Source organism: Molossus molossus, unplaced genomic scaffold, assembly GCF_014108415.1.
Source record: "Molossus molossus isolate mMolMol1 unplaced genomic scaffold, mMolMol1.p scaffold_m16_p_1, whole genome shotgun sequence".
Lineage (NCBI taxonomy): Eukaryota > Metazoa > Chordata > Mammalia > Chiroptera > Molossidae > Molossus > Molossus molossus.
In genome coordinates this window covers 205,474,582-205,501,668 of record NW_023425344.1, presented here as the reverse complement: position 1 = coordinate 205,501,668, position 27,087 = coordinate 205,474,582, and the positions used below count along the sequence as shown (strand labels likewise).

The 27,087-nt window shown below is 50.1% G+C and overlaps 1 protein-coding gene across 3 annotated transcripts in view; it reads right to left on the bottom strand.

The window, feature by feature from the left end:
* CORO2B (coronin 2B) overlaps positions 1–27,087 on the bottom strand; it is a 127,233-nt gene that overhangs the window by 42,364 nt on the left and 57,782 nt on the right. For all 3 annotated transcript variants that reach the window (XM_036244681.1, XM_036244670.1, XM_036244677.1), the window contains exon 2: positions 19,644–19,844. In XM_036244681.1, the coding sequence (XP_036100574.1) occupies positions 19,644–19,844 (201 nt within the window). The remainder of the gene's footprint in view (positions 1–19,643; positions 19,845–27,087) is intronic.

Below are 27,087 nucleotides of genomic sequence, written 5' to 3'. Positions count from 1 at the left end.
TCTTCCTGCATTCCTGCAGTGTGAGACAAGGCCCACATCACAGTCTTCAGTACACCCTCCCATCTCACAGATGGGGCAAACTGAGGCTAAGAAGGGGCTTGTTGGTGAGCAGAGAAGCCCAGTGCAAACCTGGCTCACCGGACATTCTACGAGACACCCAAGTAGGCGGCTTGTCCATGTGGGAAAATGGCTGTGGGCTGCTGGGCTGGGATCTGCCCTAAGTCTCTGTCTTGTCCACAGGGCCTCACCCATCACACCCCTCATCCAGGGTCAAAGTTATGTAGTCTGGAAGACTTGGAGCTTTGGCCAAGACTCATCACCACTCTATGCCTCCAAAGGTTATCTCATCCAAAAAGATCCTGGTCCCGTGTCCTGGCGAAACCCTGAATGTTGGGAATAGAATGAGTGAGCATCACTACCCAGCCTTAAGAAGCCCAGTGGGTAGCAGCAGGAACAGGTGTGAAAACAGCCTGAGACCAACCTGCTCACGAGTATGAGAAGCTGGAGGCAGACCGAAGGAGGAAGCACGGCGGTTCCGGGGGGCTCTGCAGAAAGGATAGGCAGGACCTGTCTATGTGCCCAGGAGGGAGAAGGGCACGGAGGGGGGAAGGACCAGGACTGGCTCAGGGTGGGGCGGAGGGCAGTGAGAGTCCCGAAGAAGGGGTAGGAAACCGACTGGAGCCAGGGCAGGGATGGACTTAGTGCAGAAAGGAAGGCGAGGCCTTGGGAGCCTTCCGCAGGGGAGGGCCCTGTGGCGGCGAGGGGAGATTCGGGAGAGAAGAAGCTGGGAGAGGAACCTCAATGCCCATTTGCAAGAACCCCTCTTCTGCAGGTGCAGACCGGCACCTCCATGGACTGTGGATCCTCTCACCACCCAGAGGAGCTGAGAGCCACAGCGCACCCGAGGCCATGCAGCTAGTTTCTGGCAGGGCCAAGATTTGAACCCAAATCTACCTGACTATAAAAACATGTAGTTTCTTTTTATCTGTTTTGTCTTTTTTTTTCAACTCAAGGTGGTGATTGCAATAGTATAAATAAAAAATGACAATGCAGAGGCCCCCTGTCTTCCACAGGGTTGAGAAAGACACGAAGCTGCCTTGGCCCCTTCCTTACTGTCCCCCGAGCCCCAGCCCCCACCCCTCTGGCCACCCCAGCTGTCCAGGAAGAGCTCATTCAGGGGAGGAGGGAAGCACCTTCTCAGGCTACTTCCTTTTCTTTGTCAGGGGCCATGCCCGGAGGGGTCAGCGGACAGGAGCAGGAGACAGAAAGAAAGGAAGAAAGGAAACTCCCACCAGAGTCCAGGAAAGACTGTCTCTGGGAATGCTGTGCCCCCTCCCGGGGTCCTGTAGAAGTCTGGAACCGTGGGGGAAGGGGAGGCTGCCGTCCTTGGTCTCCGTGCACCTGAGCATCACCTCACCCATGTCCTAAAAGCTCAGCTGACACCCGTGTGACACCCGTGTGACACTGGGCGGGCGCTGGGGAGCCTCAGCCCCACTCTCAGTATTTGTACATCTGAGCGCCATCTGATGACAGCATGTTGTCGGCAGGTCCTGTGCCAGCTACACAGAATGTCCCAAGGAGTTCTCTGTCTGAGCCACTGCCCCATCTCCAACAAGCGGGGCACCACAGTGGTGAGTACGGCCAGCTGTGATGGTAGAGTCTAGGCGGTGTTCACTGCAAAACTATTTAAACTTGGAGGTATGTTTGAAAAGTTTTATAATAAAATGTTGGAGGAAAAGCTATCTTTCTCAGCCCAAAGTTTTGTGTGTGTTTTTTTAAATATGTTTTTATTGATTTTTCTTTTAAGAGAGAAAGGGAGAAACATTGATGTGAGAGAGAAGCATCCATCGGCTGCCTCCTACACGCCCCCTACTGGGGACTGTGCCCTGACTGGGAATCCAACCGGGACATCTCAGTCCATGGGACAATGCTCATCCACTGAGCCACATGGGCCGGGCTCAACCCAAAGTTTTTTTTTATCCTCACCTGAGGACATTTTTTGCATTTATTTTCAGATAGAGCGGGAGGGAGGAAGAGAGAGAGAGAAACATCGATGTGAGAGAGACACATTGAGTGGTTGCCACCCACACAACCCCAACCAGGGCCGGGGACAAACTGCAACTGAGGTACGTGCCCTTAGCGGGAACTGAACCCGGGACTATCCGGTCTGCGGGCCGACGCTCCAACCGCTGAGCCAAACCAGCCAGGACAACCCAAAGTATTTTTAATGGATAAACATTTGATGTATTGTCATCAAAGTTAGGAATATTTAACACTTTCCTGAAGGTACTATCCAATGTAATTAGAAAAGAAAAAGATATTAAAGGTATAAAAATTATAGAGAGGTAAAATTATCACTACTTGCAAATGCTAAGAGAGTAGCCTTAGAAAATCTAAGCAAAAACACTGAAAAACTATTATATATAATTACTTAATTTAGTAACATGGCAGCATAAAACATTAACATACAGAAACCAATGGCTTTCAAATATACAACCACCAAGTAGAAGATATAATGGAAAATGGACCCAATATACAATACCAAAAAAACTGGTAAATATTTGTAACAAGAAATGTATAAGATCTATGTAAAGAAAAAACTTTAACACAATACAGTGGGCACAAAAGACTAAAACAAGTAATTGATGTTCATAGATAGTTTGACGCAACATCATAAGGTTGTCTACTCTCTTAATTTATTCTATGAATTTAACATAATCCTAGTAAAAAGAAGAGGTTTTCGTTTAGCTATTAACCAGATTATAAGATGAAACATTAAAATAAACAAGCAAGAAGAGGCAGTTCACCTTTGAGAAAAGATAATGATGAGTGATGAGTAATCATACTGATATTTTTATTTTTATTTCTTTTTTAGCATTATTGATATAAAAACACATTATAAAGCCTCAGTAACACAGCATTGTGGTATTGATCCATGAATAGAGATCATCAGAAAAGAGTGGACAGCCCAAAAACAAACCCAAATACACTCAGAAATGTAGACTATCACTAAGACTGCACCTTGAGTAGGTGGAGGAAAGTTGGATTACTCACTAAGACAACTGGAAAAAAGATTAAGTTGAATCTATACCTCATACTTTACATCAAAATAAATGTCAAAGCTATCAAATAGTTAAATATAAAAACAAAAATTAAAAGGCCTGTCAGAAACTACTTTGTCACCATGGAGAAGGGAAAGACCTTTAACCAATGCCCAGATCCAGAAGCCATACAAGAAAAGACTGGTAAATTAGAATTCTTTAAGTTTGAAAGGAGAAAACTGCGTTGCAAAAACAAAACAGAACATAAAACAGCCCTTTGAAAGGTGTATTTGTAATTCATATCCCAAACAAAGGGCTAATTTTCCTAATATACAAAGGACTTATTTAATCACTGAGAAAAGAACCAATGAACCTATAGCAAAATGGATAAAGGATATGAACAGACAATTCACACAAAAAGGAAATAAAAGTACATTTTAAACATATAAAGAAATTTCAACCTCCTTTTTAAAAAATGCTACTCGAACCTACTCTGAGAAAGTTTCCTACACATCTTTTTAGCAAAAATGTAAAAAGTATGATAACACTCTATTTTCAAGAGTAAGGAAACAGCCACGTTTATACTTTGCTGTGAGAATGTAAATTGTTACAACTTCCATGGAAGATGATTTTGTCAATATCTATCAAAATTTCAAAAGCACACACTATCCCCTCCTCGTTTGAAATTAATAAGGTAGATTCATCTCTGACAAAAGACAGAGACCTTAGCCATACAGCTCATCAAAGTTTTCCACATGTAATGCTCGTGTGACTATCATCACAATCAAGATTCAGAACATGTTCACCCCTCTAAAAGTGTCTGTCCTCCAGCCAACACAAAATGCAACCATTATTCTGACTTTCATCACCACAGGTCAATTTTGCCTGTTCTTGTACTTTGAATAAGCTTAATTATACAGTAGATACTGTTTTGTGTCTGGCTTTTGTTCACCATGTTTGAAAGATTCATCATGCTGCTGTGGATATCTACAGTTATTCTTTTTTACTGCTGTGTACTATTTCATTTTATGAATCCACCACAATTTGTTTATTCTGCTGAGGGATGTTTAGATTGTTTCTAGTTAGTGGCTATTGTGAATAAAGCTGCTATGAACATTTTTTTGGAAGGGGAGGGTGAGGGGAAGAGAGAGAGAGAGAGAGAGAGACATCAATGTGAGAAAGCACATTGATTGATTGCCTCCTGCACACGCCCTGACCAGGGCTGGGGATTGAACTTGCAACCCAGGTACATGTCCTTGACTGGGACTTAAGCCCGAGACCCTTCGGTGTGTAGGCGACACTCTAACTACCAAGGCACACTAGCCAGGGCATGAACATTCGTATACAAGTCTTTTTTGTGGATACATGTACCCATTTTTATTCAGTATAAACCTATGTGTGGAATTGCTTAGTCCTAGTGTAGACATTTGTTTATCTTTAGTAGACATCTCAGAACAGTTTTCCAAAGTGTCTGTAACATTTTACATCCCACCAGCAAAGTATGAGAGTTCCAGTTGTTCCTTATTCTCATTAACACTTGATATTGTGGTCTTCTCATTTTGGCCATTCTGGTGTGTGTATTGAAATAACTCATGGTATTGATTTGCATTTTCCTAGTGAATAATGGAGGGTACAGCAAAGAGGAAGTGCAAAGATGTCTTAAACATATGAGATTTTCAACCCCCGTCTTAATAAAAATGCTAACCGAAACCACTTTGATGAAGTGGCACCTCTTCTGGGCCGTCTGGACATCCACTTTTACGCAATGTCCATTTAAGACGTGTCTTAAAATTTTTTGCCGTTTTTTAAACTCAGTTATATACTATGAATTCCAGTCCCTTTTCCGATAAATACATTGCTAATATTGTTCCCATATCTATGGTTTGTCTTTTCTTTTTCTTCCTTTTTTTATTCCTCACCTGAGGATATGTTTTATTTATCTTCAGATAGAGTGGGAGGCAGGGAGAGAGAGAAACATCGATACAAGAGAGACACATTGACTGGTCGCCTCCCAAGCAACCCTGATGAACCACAACCAAAGTACGTGGCCTTGAACAGAATACTCTAATGGCTGAGCCAAACCAGCCAGGGCCTTTGCTGTTTCTTAATGGTATATTTTAATGAGCAAAGTTTTTATTTTGATATAGTACAATTATCAGATTATCTGTTGTTTTATAATTATTGCTTTCTGTGTCCTGTTAAGAAGTCTTTGCCTGCTACAATGCCAGAAATTCTCCTCCGTGTGTGTGTGTGTGTGTGTGTGTGTGTGTGTTGTTTCCTGGGAGAAAGCACATATAGACTCTTGAACCATTAATGCAACATTTAGGAATTTATTCTACAGATATGTGCGACAAGGTGTGTCCTTAATGACTCTGTGCAGCCCTGCCTGTGACAATGAAAGTAGAGAAATAATCCAGATGCTCATCAGCAGGCTCTGTCTATGGCTCAACAAAAGATGCCACATCCAAACAGTGGAATACTGTGTGACATACAAAAGACGAGGACACTTTCTGTGTTTAATGTGGAAAGCTCTCCAAGATATAGAATTGCACGAAAAAAAGGCAAGATACAGAGAGAACAAGGGGAACAGTGTGCTATCTTTGTGTATGAAGGAATATATATATGTATGTATATGTATATATATATGTATATATATGTATATATATGTATATATTTGGGATGGGGAAGACACTTGAGAAGCGTTAGCACTGAGTGCCTCCTGGCAGAGGAATGGAGTAACTGGAAGCTAGGTGTGAGAGGCCGAATTTTAACTGTGTTCTTTGACTGCTTTGGAAGTTTAAACCATCTAAAGCAGTGGTTCTCAACCTGTGGGCTGCGACCCCTTTAGGGTCGAACGACCCTTTCACAGAGGTTGCCTAAGACATAACAGTAGCAAAATTACAGCTATGAAGTAGCAACGAAAATAATTTTAAGGTTGGGGTCACCACAACATGAGGAACTGTATTAAAGGGTCGTGGCATCAGGAAGGTTGGGAACCACTGAAAGGTTTTACTATCTGGAAATAAATACTTATTTACAAATAGGTGTTCTAAAACGGTAAGGTTTTCCATAGGGGCACACGGGGAGTAAGGGCAGTCCAGAAGGGGGATGAGCTGGAGCAAAAACGCGGACAAGGGAAAATGGACCTCAAGGTCGGTGTGCCCGGGGCCTACGGGCCCTTTACAGACCTCTCAGGGGTTTCATCACAGCCTCAATGTGGAATTCCAGGGCTGTCATTGTCCCGGGGGTAAGCCCTCTTGAATGGCCTAGAGCAGGGAGCTGGCGGGAAAGCGCCCACCGTTGTGTGTGGGATAGTTCATCTGCCCCGTGTCATATAAACCTCATTCCAATCCCAAGGAGCAGTCTCACAAATGATGTCTATGGGAAGAGGAGGAAAGTGAAGTTCAGAGAGGCTGAGCAACTTGCCCAGAGTCACAGCAGCCTGACTGGTCCCAGGGCTGTGTCTCCTCCCCTCTCCAGGACACTAATAAGACCTCGGTGGGAAAAGGGAGAGCGGAATGAGTTAAGCACCCAAGAGTAAGCAACTTCCCTGGCTTGTTCTGGGGCAGCCCCTCACCCTCCCACCTAGGTTGCTGCCTGGCCTTGGGCCCCATCAGCACCCCCTACCCACCCCCACCAGCCGACTGCAGGAAGGAGGCACAGATGGCAGGCGAGGATGAGGCCCCAGCCAGCTCCCCCAGCTGTCACGTTGGAGAGCACCATTGCCTCTCCTCCTCCTCCTGCCTTGAACAATTGGGAACCAGCCAGCTTGGCCCCAGCTGTTCCCTCTCCCTGGTCCAGGGCTCCTTCCGACTCACACTTCTAAGGCCTTTGTCTCCAGTGGAGGAGAAGCACAGACTCCCAGCACATCAGAGCCGGGCGAGACCTCAGAGCACAGCGGCTCCAACATCACCTCCTATAGATGGGGAACCTGAGCCCAGAAAGGCCAAGGGACCTGCCCAAGGTCACAAAGAACCAAGCAGAGAAGCCAGGCTTTCTCACTGCCAGCAATGCTTAGGATTTGGGGGCACCCCACAGGGTGAGGGGTGCTCAGGCAGGTTGCATGGCCCCCTCCCCACCAAGCTTCAGCCAGGGCAGTTCTGTTTGTCCTTATTTTATACAATGATATTCCTTCTGCGAAGTCCCAGTGGCCTCACTGGTTATGTTTCAGAGGTCTGTCTTTAACTGGGCCCACAGACCCGTTAGCAGGTCTGTGAGCTGGCATAACAGAAAAACTGCATTTATACTTTTATTAGCCTCTAACTAAAACTAAACAGTCCTTTTGTTTAATAAATGTAGGCAACAGACCCCAGTAAGATTAGCTGAACTTATAACTTTTCCATCAATAGACAACACAGATATTTCCTGATCACATTACCCTGTTACCACTATCTCCAAAAATGTGTACACTCATCATTGCTTTGAAAGTAGAGTAATTATTAGGTTCTCTGCTTGATGTGTTATTTAATGTATTGATAAAACACACACACACACACACACATACTACTATATGACAATTCTGGTATACATTTTTATAACTATATTTCAATATAATTGATTTCTTTTGTTATCTTATTTTTTATTTTATGTACTTAAAAACTTTACTCTGGGAAGAAGTCCAAGGGCTTTTGCAGACAGCCAAAGGTCTAGGAACCCCTTCCAAAGTGAAGAACCTGTTTTATTTGGACAAAATGTTCCAGTGTTAAAAACTAAAGTTTGAAAACTTGTATACTCTATCTGTAACCTCATAAGACCGATGAGATTGAGGCTGACCTCCCTCCACATAGAAGTAACGGGGTGGGGTGGGGGGAAGGACGAGGGGCATTAGGCATGGGCACTGGTGCCTAGGTGAGGAGCACATGTGCATGCCTGTGCCAGGTCCCTTCCCAGACTTGAACACCTCACTAAATCCTCAGAGCAGTCTTGAGGTTGGGACTAACATTTCTGCTAACTTGCAGCTGAGGAAACTGAGGCGCACAGCAGTTGGGTAACTTCCCCAAAGCACATGGCTAATAAACGGTGGATCTGGGGTTTGCATCCAGGCCGACCAACACCAGAGCCTTTGTGCCTCATCACTGGGCATCCTGTTTCCCTGTCTGGGGAGATGGAGTGTCCCTAGGGTGTTGCTGCTTGGGTGCTGCTCATGGTGGAGGGGATTGGGGAGAATACGATTCTGCCAGGTTTGCTGCCCCAGCCGATTGTCTGACACACGGGGCACGAACTAGCTGTGCAGCCTTGACTGTCCCTCGCCCTCTCTGGGCTTCAGCTCTCCATCCTTAGAAGGCAGCATTCTAAGGCCGCCATTCCTGCCTTCCCCCTCTGGTGTTCACCTGAGGGACAACCTACTTAAAGACTTAGGTGTAGGTTGCTTAGCAACTAAAATCAAGGTCTTGGCTGAGTGGCATGGAAAGGGGGAGGGCAGGTGAGCACCATGCTTTGCTGATGCCACAGACAGAGCCCTCTTTTGTTTTGAGAGACTGTGAGTGCTGTGACCCCCCACCCCCAACCTCTGTCAAAGTGACCTGGCCCTTTAAGAGCCTTGAGATAGGGGTGAGGTCGGGGACACAAGAAAGGCCATCCTGAAAAGGAAACTGTCCTTAGGGCTAAATCAGGCCTGGAGTTTCTCAGGCAAGGCAAACACACACTTATTGTTCTGGAAGCTCGGGAAGGGTCAATTAGTAAGGGTCTTGGCCAAGGCCTTAGGGCCGCATTGGCTCCCAGGGAGATGCTGGTTCAAGTCAGTCACCTTAGTTCCACTTGCCTGCCCCCCTGTACCCTGTATGACTTTTACTGAAGTGTTGGGAGTCCACGGACACAGGAGGACTACGCTTCTGAAGCTGCAGCCTCCGGGCTGCTGCCCGGTGCGAACAGCTCTCCCTGCAGGCGGGAATTCCACTATCAGCCACGCAGTCCTGTGCGTCTCGAGAGGAGAGTGCGGTCTCCTTAAATCTCACCCGAACTTCAACCAAATGCAAATCCCTTGTAAAGCGGCGTCTTAGTAGGTCTGATTTTTGGACTCTGAGGGTGGCCGAGTGCAAGGACTCCTGGGAAAGGGCACAGAGGGTGTCCAGGCATGCTGTGCGACCTGGATGGACGCCTGTCCTTGGGGCCAGGACTTCCTGTGGGCACCACAGGGAATGTGTGATTGCTGCAGTCTCCTGATAGAGAGGTTGGCGGTGTGGACTGGAACTGGGGCCCCGGGAGGCGGGCGTGCGCCTTGGGGCGTGTGCAGCTCCAGGCCAGCTCGGCACAGACTCTCACACTCACGCCCACCCAACAGGCCTGCGCTTCGGATCTGAGCCAGGTGGATTCCAGAAAGCTCCTGCTTCCAATTTCCAGCACCTTCTGCCCTTCATTAATAGGGAGCTTGGTCTAGTAGCTATAATAATAGAAACAAAAACAGTGTAGCTTTCACTGAGCACTTGCTGTATACCAAACACTACGGCAAATCTTTCCATGCCTTAGCTCATTGAACCCTGGCTGACAGGCCAGATAAGCAGGCAGGCTGACTTCAGAGGTGCATGATCCAGCACCAGAGAGGGTCCAGCCCTGCTCCCTCCAAATTCTCCTTCCTCCAGGCACTCAGCCTGGTACAGTCCCCTCAGTCACGCTCCCCTGGAGGCACTGACCACCATCCCCCCTTGCTTTTGAGCACAGACGACTGGGCTGTGGGCGCCTTCCCCTCTAGGCGGGGAGGGCCCACTGCTGGGAATGGAGACAGTAGTAAAAAGGGCAAAAATAAGTCTCCCCCTTGTGAGCTGCAGGCTGGGAAGCCCACAGGCTATTTCGGGCCGGCAGATAAGAAAGGGAAGGGATGGAGAAACCACTGGCATTACACTACGTGCCAGGCTGGGTGCCAAGTGCTTTACCCAGAAGCTTAATCATCACGCACCTTGAGAAACAAGTACCACTAGTATTTCAGAAGCAGAGAAAGTGAGGCACAGAGAGGCTCCGTGCCCAGGGGCAGCTAAGGGACGGAACTATGATTTCTAAAGGTGTGCAAAGCTCCGGCTTCAGAAGAAAATGGATCAGACCAAGCGAACCGCCAAATTGGTTTGGGTTCAGGCGGTGTCCCTGGGCAGAGTTAGGTTGAGGGGCACAGTTAGGGCCCATGGGCAGAGTTGGGGCCATGGGCAGAGTTGGGGCCATGGGCAGAGTTGGGGCCATGGGCAGAGTTGGGGCCATGGGCAGAGTTGGGGCCATGGGCAGAGTTGGGGCCATGGGCAGAGTTGGGTTGAGGGGCAGAGTTGGGGCCATGGGCAGAGTTGGGGCCATGGGCAGAGTTGGGTTGAGGGGCAGAGTTGGGGCCATGGGCAGAGTTGGGGTCATGGGCAGAGTTGGGGTCATGGGCAGAGTTGGGCCCACAGCCCAAGTTCACAGAGCCCAAGTGAACCAGCCCCATTATTTCTAGCCTCACTGCTCTGCTAGCAATCAGAAGAATGAAGGTCGGGAGCAGCCAGTGGAGGCCTGAGGCAGAGGGACGGATTCTTTGACCTCCCCACATATCCATCAGCCAAGCTGCACCCCAGTTCCCTCCTACACTGCAAATCCAGATAGCGCCCCATCCCACAACCATGAAGTAAAGCAAGGAAGCCACGTTTCCATGCTGCTGAAGGGCCTGCCTTCACTGTTCTCAAAAGTAAGCAGCCCCTCTTCCAAAAAAGGGGGAAACAAAGGAGGCTGTCAGCCCCGGCCTCAGACAGGAGTGAAGTTGAGCTCGCTCCTTCAGAGGCAGCGCCTTCTCCGCGGCCCCAGCCACTCACGGTACGTGGGCTGTCACAGCCTTTGAGATGCAAATCGCAGCAAGCAAAGGAAGCTTGAAGAACAAAGAACCATTGAGGAAAGATCAGAAAAATGAATTTGGAAAAGGCTCTCTGAATTCCCCCCGGAGGGGGAGACATCCGCAGAGGGGAGCAGTTATGAAGGTTTGGGGCTATTTTGCAGGGCGGAGGGGGACTGAGGCGCTCATGCTGACGGGAGCAACGGGAGGGAGAGAAATCTGGAATGGAAGCATCGGCTTTGGATGAGCAAAAGTGTGGGATTTTACTATAGTTGCAGCACTGAGCGGCTCCCCCCTCCTTTTTTTAATATTAGGCCTCAAACATACTGTGAGTCACGGAGCTAACTAGTTTGCCGGCTACTGGGGTCAATTCCAGAATGAAAGCAGCTGGGTGGGACCACACTGTTCTAAGGGCTTGAGGGGGAGATGCAGCCCCCCTGCAGTCTGGGAAGCCCCTCCAGATACCGCATTGTCCCTGGGGCCTGGTGGGGAGGGGACCCCAGGCCCCCTGTAGGGAAAACCCCAGCTGGGGAGATGGAGCACAGTGCCCTAGGACCAGGCCTCAGGTCAGCACAAGGGCTGCTGGCTGAGCACCTACTGTGTGCAGGTCCTGTACAAGTCAGACACGGTCCTGCTCTTTGAGGCTCTCAGTGCAATCAAGGTGGCCAACTGGACTACAAACTCCATGCCCACGGAGAGTTGGTCCTGTTTACTGTTGCATCTTGGGTCGTGGAACTATGACTAGAACATAGTAGGTGCTCAATATACATTTGTTGGATGGATGGGTGGATGGGTGGGCAGGTAAACAAATGGATGGATGAATGAATGGGGTAGATGGGTGAATAGATAGGAAGGAGGGTGGGTAAATAAATGAATGGATGAGAGGGTGGGTGCATGGGTGGCTGGATGGACAGATGGATGGATAGACAGGTAGGTGGATGAATGGGTGATCGGGTGGATGAATGGATGGATTAACCACATAAGAACATAAGGAAGCATATAAAAAGTACTCTGACAACAATAGATACAAAATGCCTCTGGCTAGGTAGTGGAATGGGGAAAGCTTCATGGAGCTGACCCCAGCTGAGTTGGGCCCTGAGTGCTGACAAGAAGCCATTCTTGTATCCTGCACAGGACCTACCAGCACACTAGTGAGGACATAAGTGACTAAAATGCTGTTAGAAGGGAACAGAATGCGAGTGCTAAATGAAACTCTAGAGATCATATGGTCCAACCCCCTCATTTTGTAAAAGGGAAAACTAAGGCACGGGAAGGTTAAGTGACTCGCCTAAGGTCATACAGCAACTACATGGCAAGGCAGAGATTCAAACAAGGTCTGTCTGCTTCTACAGCCTGAATTTTTAGCCCCTTTCCTGTGCTACTTTCCTGCTCTAGGGCTCAGTTCTCCCCAAGCAGATGCCTGTGGACTTTTGCTACCATTCCTGCCCCAGCCTGCCTCTCTCACCCACCCCTGCAGGGACATGGAAACCGGGAGCAGCTGCCTAGCCCTGGTTAGGCCTCCCCCTGTGAACACCAGGCACAGGAGAATAAACAAGAGGAGGCCACTCTGATTGGGTTGGGGGAAGAGAATGCAGCACTCCAGCCCCAAGACCGAGGAGGAAATGTCCAGCCACTAGGTTGAGCCTGAGCAGGAGTGGGTTGGGGGCAGCCACAGGGCTTGTACAACGGGGAAGGAGTGACCCTCACTTGGAGACCAAGCCCAGCATCCCCATTCCAGGATTGGGTTATTTTCATTATATGCAGCTAAATCTTAGCATAAACTAACCAGGGACTCCAGTTTCTGGAGAGTGAAATAATACCCATCATTTTGAACTGCGGGCAGGAGCAGTTAAGATGGACATGTTCGCTCTGGCCGGTTTGGCTCAGTGGTTGGAGCGTCGGCCTGCGGTACAGAGAGACCCGGGTTCGGTTCCCGCTAAGGACACGTACCTCGGTTGCAGTTTGTCCCCGGCCCTGGTTGGTCGTGCGGGTGGCAGCCACTCGATGTGTCCCTTCACATCGATGTTTCTCTCTCTCTCTCTTCCTCTCTCTCCCTCCTGCTCTATCTGAACAAAAAATGGAAAAATGTCCTCGGGTGAGGATAAAAAAAAAAAAAAAAAAAATGGACATGTTCAATAGCTCCCTCCACACAGCATGGGGTTGGTTCTTTGAGCAAAACATGGACAGGTCCCACGGAAGGAATCCCCACCTGCCTGGCCTGCCAATGAGATGCCCCGGGGCCTCTAAAACCAGGCTGGTTTTACTTGGGTCCTCAGTGCCTGGCATGGACTGAGTGCCCAGTCCACATCCCAGGACTAAAGGAATGATGCTATCTCGTCTGGTCCCCTGCCCTGGGACACCTCTCTCCGCCTCTCCTTGCCACCTGAAATGGCTGCTCCCATCCTTCAGAGAGGAAGCTTCCCCACAGAGTCTGGGAAAGGCCTGCCCCCTGGCTTCCAGGAGGGGCACACGCGGTGTCCGAGGAGCTCATTTCGTTGCTGGTTGAATTACTGTTTAAAGAAATCCATGGAAACATGCAGTGACAGTAAGAATAACACAAAGCACATCTACGACATACCTCTCCCTAGCTCTCTGTCAGGGAGGTAGGCATGTGGCCGGGACAGCCCTGGGTTCAAATTCTGCCGTTTGTGAGCCATGCAGTCTTGAAGGAGTCACTTGACTTCCCAAACCTCTGCTTCTTCATTTGTGAAATGGGGAGAATAACTGCATTTTTATCATGGGACTTGAGGAGAGAGTAAAAGAGAGAGGATGTGGGGGACCCTCGAGAGCTCCCCAGGTAATTCTACAGTGCAGCCCGGCCTGAGGACCACTGGGAGGACCAGACTCCTGGCGGCCAAGCCTGGCTTCTCTCTTTCTTCCCAGGGTCCAGTTGGGGTCCCAGGTAACTGGCTAAAGCGTAGGCAGGCAAGACTGTGCTTCCAGCTCGGCTTCTCGGCCTGGACTGGGCGGCCTGGTGGAGTCCGGCAGGAAGGGGTGGTGCACCTGGGGAGGCCCCGCTGGGCAATCAGGCCTGGGCACGGCGCCTGGGCTCTGGAATATTCATAAGGCTCCTCCAGCTGTGCCAGGCAATCAGGGTGCTGATTGCTCCCCCATCTGCAGCTTAACATTCCACTCCAGAGAGGAGAGCCGGCGGCTGAATGTTAACTAGGGGAAAACAGGCTCTGGCCTTCACTCCAGCAGCCTGAACAAGAGCCCGGGAGGACGAATCCGCTCCCTTGAGATCTGCCAGCCAGACACAACTTATCCGTTCCCAGTGTCGTGGGCCGTGGACACTCGTAGAGTCAGAAATAAGAGCTGATTTCAGGTCCAGCTCCCGCACTGACCAGCTGTATGCCTGCCGGTCTCTGCAGCCTCAGTTTCCCCAACTGTAAAATGGGGATGGTCCAACCTACCAGCCGAGAGGATTGAGGAAGACAGAGTCTGTTGGACCAGAGTGCTGTGCGAACATGAGGCATCGCTGCTGTTGTTGGAGGTTGCTGTCCACATGGCTACATACCCTAGAGAGTACTTTTCATTCACAAATATTGAACTCTCAGGCCAGCTGGCTTTGAGGGAAATAGAACAAAGGGAGAGATGCTTCCTGGAAGAGTGGGAGTCTCTTTCCGAAGGCTCAGGAATTTGGGGGTCCTTGGCTCATACTGGTCTCATCTGGCCCAAACTTCTGAGAGAAGCAAGAAAGGAATGAGAAGGACACCAACGACAGACGGAAAACAATACGGAAAAGGTCGGCGACAACAACGTCTGTGGCCTTTGGTTTGCTCGGGACCATGTAGCGGAAGGACAAACGTGTGCCGCGTGGTTCACAGCTCATAATTAACACTCACAGCAACGATCAGATTCATCAAGAAATGGCCCAAACCTTTTCTGTTTGCATTGAATAACACAAAAAAAACTGTCTTTTTGTTTGTTTGTTTGTTTATTGTTCATCCTCACCTGAGGACATTTTTCTATTAATTTTTAGATAGAATGGAAGGGAGGGAGAGGAAGAGAGAAACACATTGATGTGAGACACATTGATTGGTTGCCTCCTGCATGGCCCAACCCTGACTGGGGCTGGGGATCGAGCCTGCAGCCCAGGTATGTGTCCTTGACTGGGAATCAAACCCATGACATCGAACCCATGACCCTTCAGTCCTTGGGCCAAAGCTCTAACTGCTGAGCCACACTGGTCAGGGCAGGAAACGTTGTTTTTTGGTTTGTTTTTAAATTTTTTTCTTTATTGATGTTAGAGAGGAAGAGAGAGGAAGAGAGAGGGAGAGAGAGATGGAAACATCGATGAGAGAGAACATCAACTGACCGCCTCCTGCATGTCCCCCACTGGGGACTGGGCCCACAACCAGGACATGTGCCCTGACCGGGAATCAAACCAGTGACCTCTCAGTGCATGGGTTGATGCTCACCCACTGAGCTACATGGGCTGGGCGGGGAAACTGTTTTTTTAAAGAGAGATTTCTACCGAACTGAGGAAAAAAACTGGAGCTAAAATAATACAACTTTCTTCACAGAAAATCGACCAGCGTGAAGCAGCTCATCTCTGCTGAGATAATGAGGAGTTGCTGAAATCAGCATTATTGTTATTGTTGTTTATTAGCCCTGCCTCCCAGCATGCACTAGCCAGGCCCTTACCAGTAGGCTCAGCTCTGACCGCAGTGGGCAGGAGACTGACAGCCTTGGCCCAGGCAGCAGGGGAAGGGGGTATTTGGCCCTGATTCCCAAGTTGCCCTCTTTGGGGATGGGACTCTGCTCCACAGAATCCACGGGGTCCTGGCTCAAACTAAATGAACCATTCAGACGATCTCGATTGAGGAGCTGCCTCATCTTCCCAGTCATCCACCCCGACCCCGACCCCCACCCCCACCCCATACCCTCACTATGGGTTAAGTTTGCATTTTCTCCAGTAAGCTCAGGAGTGTGTGTTACTCTGGGAGAAAACATTTGCAACATACACACAGGGATGCCGAAGGGAGCCAGCTCCGGGCTGTGCGGCCTCTGAAACCTCAGGGGTTCCCTCTTCACATCAGCAAACTGCTTTTATTAGATTTGTTTCCCCTAAAGTACAAAACATTAAGCCTTCATCTAAAAGTTTTAGAAAATATTGCTATGGATAACACAGACAATGAAAGGGCACCCCTGCTCCCAATGCTCCAAGATAAACAGTTAGTATGAGGTGTATATTCTCTCAGTCTTTTCCAGGCAGGTGGATGGATACACAGACTTTTTAAATGGGATATTTTAAATATTTTACCATTTTTTTCACTTAACAGTATGTCATAAACAGTTTTCTCTCATTAAATATTCTCCTGCACCAGTGGTTTTCAAAGTATGGTCTGGGACCTCAGGGCTCCCCAGCCCTTTTTTCAGGGAGTCTTTTGGGTTAAAACTATTTTCATGAGAATACAGAGACTTATTTGCCTTTTCACTCTGTTCTCTCTGGAGTGGGGTTTCCAGAGGCCCATGATGTGTGATGTCACAAGAGGCTGAATGCAGAAGCAGCAATTGGAACGTCTATTAAACAGACTAATTTAAAGAGATTTTCAAACAGGTAAAACAACGCTATTTTTCTCACTAATTTGGTTTGTTTGCTTTGGAAAATACAGTCATTGTTTTTCATAAAGACGTGTTTTTTGGAGAACATGCCATGATTTCATTGTTGTTATTTTAAGTAAATTAACATACATATTTTTGAAATTCCTGTGCTTTTATTTTAAATGTGCTAAATATTGATAGATAGAGCCCACATAAGCAAAAGCTCTCTGGGGTCTGCAATAATGTTTACGCGAGTCAGGTGGTTCTGCGGCTCATCGTTTGAGACCGCGGCCCTATATGATCAGTTTTGATGGCTGCATGGTGTCCCTCTGTGGGGGTGCCCCCTGATTTGTTCACCCATTTTCTTATTTTTTTTTTTTTATCCTCATCCAAGAACATTTTTCCATTTTTTATTCAGATAGAGTGGGAGGGAGAGAGAGAGAGAAACATCGATGTGAAAGGGACACATCGAGTGGCTGCCACCCCCACGACCAACCAGGGCCGGGGACAAACTGCAACCAAGGTACATGCCCTTAGCGGGAACCGAACCCGGGTCTCTCCGGACCACAGGCCGACGCTCTAACCACTGAGCCAAACTGGCCAGCGCCACCCATTTCCTTATTGATGGACCTGCAGATTGTCTCCAATGTCCACTATTATAAAAGTGCGGCCCAGATCATCGAGCACTTGTGTCAAGTGAAAGCTTCATGAAATGAGAGAAAACAACAGGACCCAGCTGGCAGTGAGCCGTCACTCTCAGCCCATTACTTACCAAATCAGACAAAACGTGTCCGAGAATGTGGACAAATAAAATGGAAAGCTATGTGTACACTGACCACATATGTATGTGTACAGATACCTTGTGTATTTCTCTATAGAGAGAAATACTCTGTAAAGAGTAATTTCTTTTCCGCTGTCCATGAGATGTTCACAAAATCGGACCCTGTGCTAGCCCAGTGCTACTGACAGAATAAAACTCTGCTACAAATACAGAAATTGAGAGGGAGAGTTTAGAAACGTTTATGCAATTTGAGAGAGAAATTTTATTAGTTGGAAATAATAAAAAGATGTTTGTAGAAAAAAAATCAAATATTAAAAAATGCTACAAACTTTACAGGAGAATATTTCTGTAGGATGGATTCCTGCAGGCGGAATGGCTGGGCCAGGGGCGTGCGCCTTTAAATGTTGATACATGTTGCCAGGTTGCGTCCATTTACCTCTCGCCAGGTAATATTCCAAAAAGGTGTTTGAGCGCCTGCTGTCTCACAGCTTTGGCTATCCCAAAGATCATTTCTCTTTTAAATCTTTCCTATTTAGTAGGTTAAAGATATATTACGTCTTGTGAGAATTGCCTACTCTCATCCTCAGCCCATTTTCTATTAGGTTCTTTTGCCTATGATTTCTCCGGAAGCCTTTTATATCCTGGACATGCATCTTCTGTCTGTTACATATTTTAACTATTGTACTCAATTATGTGGTTTGCCTCTAATTCTGCTTACATGTCTCACTGTTGTACAGAAACTTTACCTTTAAAAAAATATTCTAATCCACTGATCGTTTCTTTTATGGCGTGGGGGTTCTTGCCTTGCCTTAGAGAGCCTTTCCTCATTGCATGATTGAAAAAATGCTCTCCAGCCCTGGCCGGTTTGCTCAGCGGTTAGAGCGCCGGCCTGCGGTCTAGAGAGACCCGGGTTCGGTTCCTGCTAAGGGCACGTACCTCGGTTGCAGTTTGTCCCAGGCTCTGGTTGGGTCATGCGGGAGGCAGCCACTCGATGTGTCCCTTTCACATCAATGTCTCTCTCTCTCTCTCTCTTCCTCTCTTTCCCTCCCACTCTATCTGAACAAAAAATGGAAAAATGTTCTCGGCTGAGGATAAAAAAAAAAAATGCTCTCCATTTTCCTCCAATATACTTGCAGCTCTTCTTTCTCTTTATACGTGCAATCCATCTGGAAATAACTTCGGTTGTGATGGGAGCACTCCCGGGGGGCTTGAGCCCCAGCAGGAGCACTGCCGGGGCCTGCAGGCAGGAGCTGAGCTAGTCCTGAGGTGCACAGGCATCTGAGCCCATCGGGTTCGAGAGGGAAGGCAAGCTACATTTCCGTGTGTTACAGCCGCCGAGGGCAGCTGCACAGTTGAGGAGCGGAGCTGACTATTCTCCCAAGGAAGCAGCAAAACATCTTAAACATGTTGTGTGGTTCTCAAGGAGTTTTCCTGACCCTTATCTCACTCAATGCCAACATCTTAGACGTAGGTGGAGGAGAATTTAGGATCCCCATTGTACCATTACAGAAAGATAAAGTGCAAAGAGATCAAGTGACATGCCCGAGGTCAGTCATATGGTGGGCAAGTGGCAGAGCCCAACTAGAACCCAGGCCTCCTGCTGCCAAGTCCACCGGTCCTCGGACCTCGGACCTCGGACCTGGCCCAAGTGTCTCCCGATCTGTGTTCCCCCTCCAAGGGTAGGAAGGGCTGGAAAAAGCCATTCTCCATCACCAGCTGACGGTGGATTTCAAGAACCTCGTCTCCCTCCTCCTGCACCTCCTCCTCCCCTGAGCGGTTTGGCGAGGGTGGGAGTGGCGATGAGTCAGGCTGGGAAGGGAGAGCTCAGCCATAAACAAGCGGGACTGGCAGCAAGCACTTTTCCTGAGGCATGTGACCTCCCGCGGGCCTCTGGGGACTCTGCCTGCACAGCAGAGCTTCAAAATTTCATGATCTGGGCTCTGCAGATTTAATTTGCTATATTCACAAAGGTGACCACAGAGGGCACAGCCAGCAGACAGGTGAGGGAGGAGGGAGGACGTAAATGATTGCCAGTCTCTCAGTGGAGAGCTCAAAATGTTTTTTTTGTTTGTTTGTTTTAAATAAGTGTGCCATTTTTGCAGATGTCCAATGTACCTATGGCTGGGTCTTCCTCCCTTTTAGCTCCAAACCAAAAGAACACCCAGGACACAGAATGGTAGAGCTAGACCTGGTCTTGGAGATCAGATGGTCTAATCCTTCAGGTTAATGAGAACCCCAGGTACCCCAAGGAAAGTGACTTGTCCAAGTGCACACCTTTTGGGAAGTTCTGGAAACAGATCTCATGTCTCCTGGACCCCAGCCTGTACTTGTTCTGGTGAATCTCAAGAAAACCTTGGGAAGGCACAGACACTGGACACGCGGTGAGGAAGTAGAAGGTGGTGAGGGGTGCAGACAGAAACTGCCCAATAGTGACCGAGGGGAGCTTCTCTCTGCCTGGGGCTGCAGGGATCCTAGGGAGGTGCCGGGCACCTACCTGTTCCAGGGGAATGACTAGGAAGGACCCTCCTCCTGAGCTCTCGGTGACGATGGCCAGGAAGCGGGCGTTGACGGCACAAAAGTGGTTGTCGTGCACGTTCTTGGTGATGGGGATCCCATCAAAGCAGTGCTCCCGGTTGGCCACCTTCCCATACACGTTCCGGAACTTGGAGCTTCGGTATTGCGGACGCCAGGACATCTGTGAGGGGCCAGGAGAGACAAGGGTCAGGCTGGTCACTGCTTCTGAAGCCCCCCAGCTAGACACTGGGGAAGGGAAGCTGCTCCCCAGGGATGCAGGCGGTGGGCCAGCCTGGTGCTGCCCTCAGGACTCAGGGAGAGGGGAAGGAACCTCCAAGGACTGTGTGCCAGGCCCTGTGCTAGAGGACTTGCTCTTCCAATAAAGTCCTCCAGGAGCGAAGACTGGCATGAGGGTATTCACACCTTTCCTGCTTTCAGCACACACGTCCATCCCACCTGCCAGAGAGGATGGAGGGTCCTTCCGCTTCCAAGGGACGTGCCATGTGACAGAGCAGAGCGTCTACCCCACAATCCACATGGCTGCCTCCTGCGTGCAGAAACTGCTCAGTTCGGCACAGGAGGTGCAGGCAGAGGAGACTGGGTGTTCACAGAGAACGCTGCTGATGGCAAGGGGCGGGGCATGTCCCCCTCTATCTGCACGGAAGCAACCACCCACCCACATCATCCCCTCCTCCGACTCCCTCGGGCTTCTAACCTGCAAGTGCACCCCCAGAAACTGTTTAGTCCCAAATGTCATCATCATTGTCACCACCAGGTTCAGAGAGATGAAGTGACCTGTCCAAGGTTACACAGATAATGAGTTGGACCATGAACACAGCTCTCCTGGCTGGAAATCTGAGACTCTTTCCCACGCCAGACTACCTTTTGGAGAAAGTCTTCTCAATGTGTGGTCCCCGGATCACCTATATCAAATCCATCTGGTGTGTGGGATGTTTCTGAGCCTCCCTCCCACATCATTCGTTAGAAATGCTGAATCCTGGGTCCCAGTCCAGACCTACTGAATTCAATATTTGGAGAATGAAGTCCAGAAATCACCATTTTAATAAGCTCCCTTCCCCCACAGTGAGACTGAAGTTTAAGAGCCCTTGTTCTAGAGAGTGGAGTAGTACCACACCTTACCCCTCTCTGCCCACCACCCACAACACAGGCTTCAAGCAGCCAACCAGCCAACCAACCAACCAGCCAACCAACCAACCAGCCAACCAACCAATCCATCCCTACTGCATGCCTGTCCCGTGACGTGCACAAGTGGTTGGATGAGGACTGGATGGGCAGCCCTACAAATGGACCCATCACAGGTAGAGCCCTGGCAGATACACGTCGAAATGCGAGGAGTCACAGGCGAGCACCCAGCCCCAGGACCTGATGTGCAGCAGGAGCTCAATAGGTGCTTTGTTAAATGAACATGCTTCTGGCTTGACTCTGCCGTTCTCCATCCCCTCCCCTTCCTGCCAAATCTGATGGGCCTTGAGTCTGCACCCCATGTCAGGACAGAAAGGGGCAGGCTCACTTCTTCACATGAAGTTTCCATGGGGAGGAAAACAAAAGGAAACACAGACACAGAACCAGGAAACCAACTATGGGAATTTGACTGAAAACAAAACTTTGCATTTGATTTAAATAAAGCCAGGAGCCCGGCCACAAAGGCTTCTTTATTAGAGGAAGATGTTCAGAGCCAACAAGGAGACTCACAGGGAAGGCTCCTCACCTTTTCTCCATCCCGCATGGCCAGTCTCCCTGCTCTCTACTCCTCCCAACCTCCCCCCTTTTGCCCAAGTTGCAGCCCATTGCTGCCTGTGTTCTCTGCTCTGTGCAGAGTTCAGCCCAAGACCATTCAGGACCAAGTCCTGCCGGGAGGCAAGCTGCTTGGTCACTCCTGGCTGTGAGCTCGGGCAAGCCCCACCCACTCGCATGTAGCTGACTCATCAGGATTACATCAGCACTTCCCAGCGTGTAGTCTCAGGTGGTCACTTACAGTTCCTGCACGCGGCACAAAGATGAAGTTTTTAATTGTAGTCGTTATGTGTTTAATTTGCATTAAAAATATAACTTGCATGCCAAATCCATGACTTCACAGATACTATTGCTATCAAGGCTAAGTTAAAAAAATAATGAATCAATCCAAAGAAAAAATAAGAAGAAAATGATAGGATAGGTGGTACATGGACCTCGCTAAAATCCCACCTGCTATGGAAGTGCTGGAAATCGCTGTCTCTTCCAGGGGGAACGTGCTGGATCCCAGAGCTCCCGCGCAAGGAAAGGAGTCGGCTCGCTTGCTCGCTCCTACCTCCTGGTCCTTGCTGGAGCAGTGCCGACCCAGAATGCCTCGGCCCCTCTTCTCCACCCAACCCAACCTTAGCCTGCCCGACACACCCTGATTCCCACAGCGACCCCCTCGGGACCCTCGGTCAACAAGCCCCTCTCCCTCAGCTCCTGGGCTGCCCCTGTCACAGGCTCTCTTGTTCCGAGGCCAGACTCAGCTCTGTGGTGGCAGGCAGTGACACCGGGGCTTCTGAGCAGGACTAAGGCTATTCTGTGCTTTTCCTGGGCAGCCCAGGTGAGTCCTGGTTGCCGTGCTGAAACCTGCTGGGCACCTGGTCCCATGACAGGCTGCGCCCTCCTTGAAGGGAACTGAACCTGGTGGGTACAGTTCGGCCTCCACCTGAAGGCAAGGCTCAGGGGGCCACTTCGTAGCCCACGTCTGGAGGGCAGGACCGCAAGTTCCTTCTCCGCCCCCAGCGCCGCCGGTGGCCGGGCACCTGGGATGGGCCGGAGGAGGCCTGTTCAGAATCGGCGGCTCCGAGCCTTCCCAGAGCTGACGTCACTGCAGGCTCTCCTGGGCGGCGTGGGAGGACGCAAACAGAACCAGGCTGACAGATCTAGATGCAAGCGCCGCCTCTGCTGCCGCCTAGCTGTGTGACTTGGGCAAGCCACTTAACCTCTCTGTGCCACCTCCTGCTACGACGAAGGAGGCTGGTGATCCCACTGCCTCCAAGTGTGTGGAAGAGTCAGTGCCAAGTTTCCGTGATGTGCACTGCCCGGGCCTGGCACCTCTCTGATGCTCAATAGGGCAGAATATGAGGCAGGAGAGGAGGGCTGGGCACTGTGTCGGACACCCCTGCACACACACCCTGTCCATTCCAAACACTCCAGAGCCCTGCAGGCTGAGGGCGGGGACTGGGCCCAGGCTCTCAGGGCCCCCAGCCTGCATCCACCACAGCTGGGGGATGCACATGGGTCTCCGAGGAAATGTGCTGTCCCAGAGCCCCGGGGACATGCAGACCTGCCGACCCTCGGGCTGGCCAGAACCCTCCACACCACATGGAAATTTCCCCGGGGGGCAGCTTGCAGTTGCCAGCCATCTCTGGGTCTGTTCTCCTCTCTGACTTCAATTCCTCCTCCTCCACCTCTCCTCTACCCTTCTCCTTCTCTTTTCCCTGTTCTCTCCACGTTGTCCCCTTCCCTGCCCTTTCTTCCATCTCTGCCATCTCCCTAGTCCCCCACTCCTGTGGACACAGCACAGAGGCATTTGCGGCCAGGCTCCTAGTGGGCACTCTTGCATTCTCCCTGAGCACATTTCACGGTGCCCCTCACAGCCCAGCTAGCACTGCTGAGCTAGATGTAACATAGGTGCAAGGTCCCGTTCCAGATAAACTATCACTGCGTCCCGGGGGGTCAGAGCCCGCAGGCTGGGGGTCTGCACTCAGCTGGCATGTTCTTTCAGGGGGTATGTCTCCTGGGGTAGCCTCCACCCTCCCTGCGGATTCCAGAACGATGCAGGCTTGCTTCCTGGGGAAAATGGAGTGTCTTTCCGAGGGCTTTGTTCTCAGCAAGCCTGGTGCTGACTCTCCCCTTGGCTGGTAGACTGGGGCTGGATCTCCACAGAGATTCTCCGTGCTGGGTCTTTGGAAGGGCTGAGGGAGAGGCCGGGCCCTTGCTTATCAATGGTTCTTCCTCGCTGAGCCTGCAGCCTCACCCCACAGGAACCCACAGATGTGTGCATGGCCGAGCCCTGAGGGACTCTGCAGCCTGCGTTTCTACTTTCCACAGCACTCCTAACCTTGGGGGAGACACTTTGCTTCTCGGAGAATCAGGTGCTCCATTTCTAGAATGAGACCCGTAATGTCTAACTCTGTGTGGTTGTTTGAAGAATCAAAATGAGATAACATAGGTGCAAGGTCCCGTTCCAGATAAACTATCACTGCTGTCCCATGCGCCCTTTCTATTGAGAGGTGCCCCAGACACTGACCCTGCTTTAAAATACATTACAAGCCAGTAGAGGAGATAAAACCGATGCAAATCCAACAGACTTCGGTGGCAAACAGACTGGAGGGACTGTGATTGCTACAGGTCAGGGAAGGCAGGAGGGACGGGGCGGGCTTGGCGGAGGAGGGGTTCACCCACCTGCCTGCGAGCGCAGACACCGCCCCACATTGGTTGGTCTCCGAATCTGCCATCAGGAAACCACAGGGTGCTCAAGGGGTAGGAAACAGACTCAGCCAAGTTTAGGCAACAAGCGCAGGGTGGCTTTGAACCTCTTCTTTCTGACTCTGCAGCCCACGTTGTTTTCTTCCACTTTTTATTATGAAATATTTTAATATACAAAATTAGTTGAGAGAATGGTACAATTATTATCTAGGCGAATTATTGTTTTTCCATCCTTCTTTGTGTGTGTGTGTGTGTATGTGTGTGTGTGTGTGTATTTTCTTTTTTTTTCCTTTGTGAAATCATTTGAAAGGAGGTTGCAAACATGCCGCCCGCCCCACGACTGCGTGGCATCGTGTCCTGCGAAGGAGGACACGGTCCTAATTAGCACATCACGTCTGTCACATCTAGAGGCCATCTTATACCCAGCCCATATCCAGAATTCTCCAGAACGCCTCTTACAGCAATTCCAGAGTTTGAGCCCGAGTGGGGGCCACGCTGCTCCCGTGTGCTTCGTGTGGTTGTGATCTCTCTTTTGCCTCCTTTAAATCTAGAACACTCTCATCATGCTTAAAAAATATATTTTTTTCAAGTGACATTGACTTTGTAAAGACACCAAGTCAGTTATCTTATAAAATGTTCCAGCAATTTGTCTCTGTTGCTTAGTGGCATCTTCAAAATCAGTCCTGTATTCTCTAGAAACTTCAGGAGTTAGAGCCTTGATCCAACACAAGCTGAAGACACCCTGTTACTAACTGGCTGTGTTGGGGTGAGGCTGGGAGGTGAGGGCAGAGGACACGTGTGAGCATGCACCTGCAGGGCTGGTGGCGGCGCGGGGGCTGGCTGGGTGGCACCAAGGGTTGTTTTTAGTGGATGGTAGACAGAAGGCTGGACGACCTGGGAGGCCAGATCACCCCTGGCACACAAGTGGTCATAGTGGGGCGTCTGCAGGGAGGTCTGACCTTTCCACCCACAGTTACTAAGGGGCTGACTTCATTCTGAGGTCACACGCATGGGTGTGCAGGAGGGACCAGAAAGACTCCTACCCTGCCAGAGGGAGGAGGCCACGCTGAGGCTGGGACTGAGGACTGCCTGCCAAGCCTCCGAGGGAAGTCAGCGGGGGCAGCCAAGAGGTGATCCGAAAATCTGGCCCTTTGCCCCTTGCCCCAGAACTCAGCCCAAATCCTGGTGGATTCCCCCAGCTAGTTCTAGTGAGGGTACAACACACTCTCTGAACCGTTCGGGACAAAACTGGGTCACATTTGAGCTCCCCAAAAGGAAGGACTTTCTTAATGGTTAGAGCTGCCCAAGATGGAAGAGGAAGCTGCCTTGACAGATAATGAGCTTCCCATCCCTGGAGGGGGTCAAGATGCAGGTGGATGACCTCTAGTTAGGGGTCGTGGGGAGCTGCACGGCCTTCAGTCCAGAGGTAGCAGTGCTCCTCGACTTTAGGAAAACACTGTGTTGAGACAAAGAGGAGCTTGGGGTCAGAGTGCCCAGGAGGAGCCCTGGTTCTGCCGCTCTGGCCAGGGACCATCTTCTTCTGTAAAACAGGGATTGTAATGCCTCCCCTGCTGGTTTGCTGTGACCCTGAATGACAATGGCTCTCATGGCAATTGTCACCTCCTCCTAGGGTACCCCACAGAACTGATGAACACTCTGCCACTTCTTTTAAGCTTAGATATATGTGTTTCTCTCTCCTGTTACTAGATGGTAAGTTATCTGATCATCTGCTCCTCCTGACCCCTGTACAGCCCAACTCCCACCCCACCCCCCAGGCCTGGTCCAGGACCCCTGTCTGGCAGGAGCCTCCTAGTGACCCTGGCTAATAACCTCTCGGTTAATAACATCTCCGCACTCAGCAGGACGCCAAGGTCTCTGCACTCAGTACAGCTCTGGGGCTGGGGCTTGGTGAGTCCCTGGTCACTGACAGCACCGCATAGCAGGGGGCGAGTGCCTGCAGAACTGCCCCCCAAACCACCCGCAGCCTCAGCCGTGACCCTCTCTAGACACCACCCCATTCTCCATCTCCCCCAGCTAACCAGTGGGCAGAGCCGGGCAGATCCCACAATCCCACTGAAAGCAGATTGTATAGATGTCACTCACTTGAGGCTCAGAGGGTTTGTGAGACTAGCCCAAAGCCACAAGCTATGAGAGCTGCAGAGCCAAGACTTCAGCCAAGAACTTCTGACTCTTAGTCCACTGCTCCTCCTTCAGCCTCTCTGCCCAAACACATGGCCCACCCCCACCCCCACTGCTCCATGGAATACAGGGCAATACACAAAGGGATAAAAGAACTGTACAGCCCGGCGGCTGTGGCTCAGTGGTTGAGCATCAACCCATGCACCAAGAGGTCGCTGGTTCGATTCTCAATCAGGGCACATACCCAGGTTGTGGGCCCGATCCCCAGTGGGGGGCATGCAGGACGCAGCCAATCGATATTCCCTCTCATCGATGTTTCTCTTTCTCTTTCCCTCTCCCTTCCTTTCTCTCTAAAATCAAAAAAGGAAAAAAAATTAAAACAAAACAAAACAAAACAAAAGCTGTACAGCAGGAGGGGTTTTAAGAGTCAAAAAGACTCCAAAGTTTTTATCTTGCCTCTGTCATTTGGTAGCTATGTGACTTTAGACTAGTTACTCAACCCCTCTGACCATCAGTTTCTTTATCTGTAAAATGGGAATGTCACCCAGCTCACTGGAGGCAATGAAGTGACCAAATGCAAAGTGCCTGACAAGGTGTCTGGCACAGGGTGGGTACTTGCCATACGCTAGTTCCACACTCCCTTTCTCCTGTAAGGGAAAGGCTCTGACCTCAACTGAGTGTTTACTCGGGAGGCCAGGCTCCACGACGAGGAGGAAGGGGCTGGGCTGGGCCAGGGGTCAGGAGAGGGAGGGAGAGGCTCTGGCCTCCAGATGTGTGCAGCAGCTGGGCCACCCCCTGGAGGCCTCGCCCTGGGCCCAGGGCCATCCGAGGCTCCC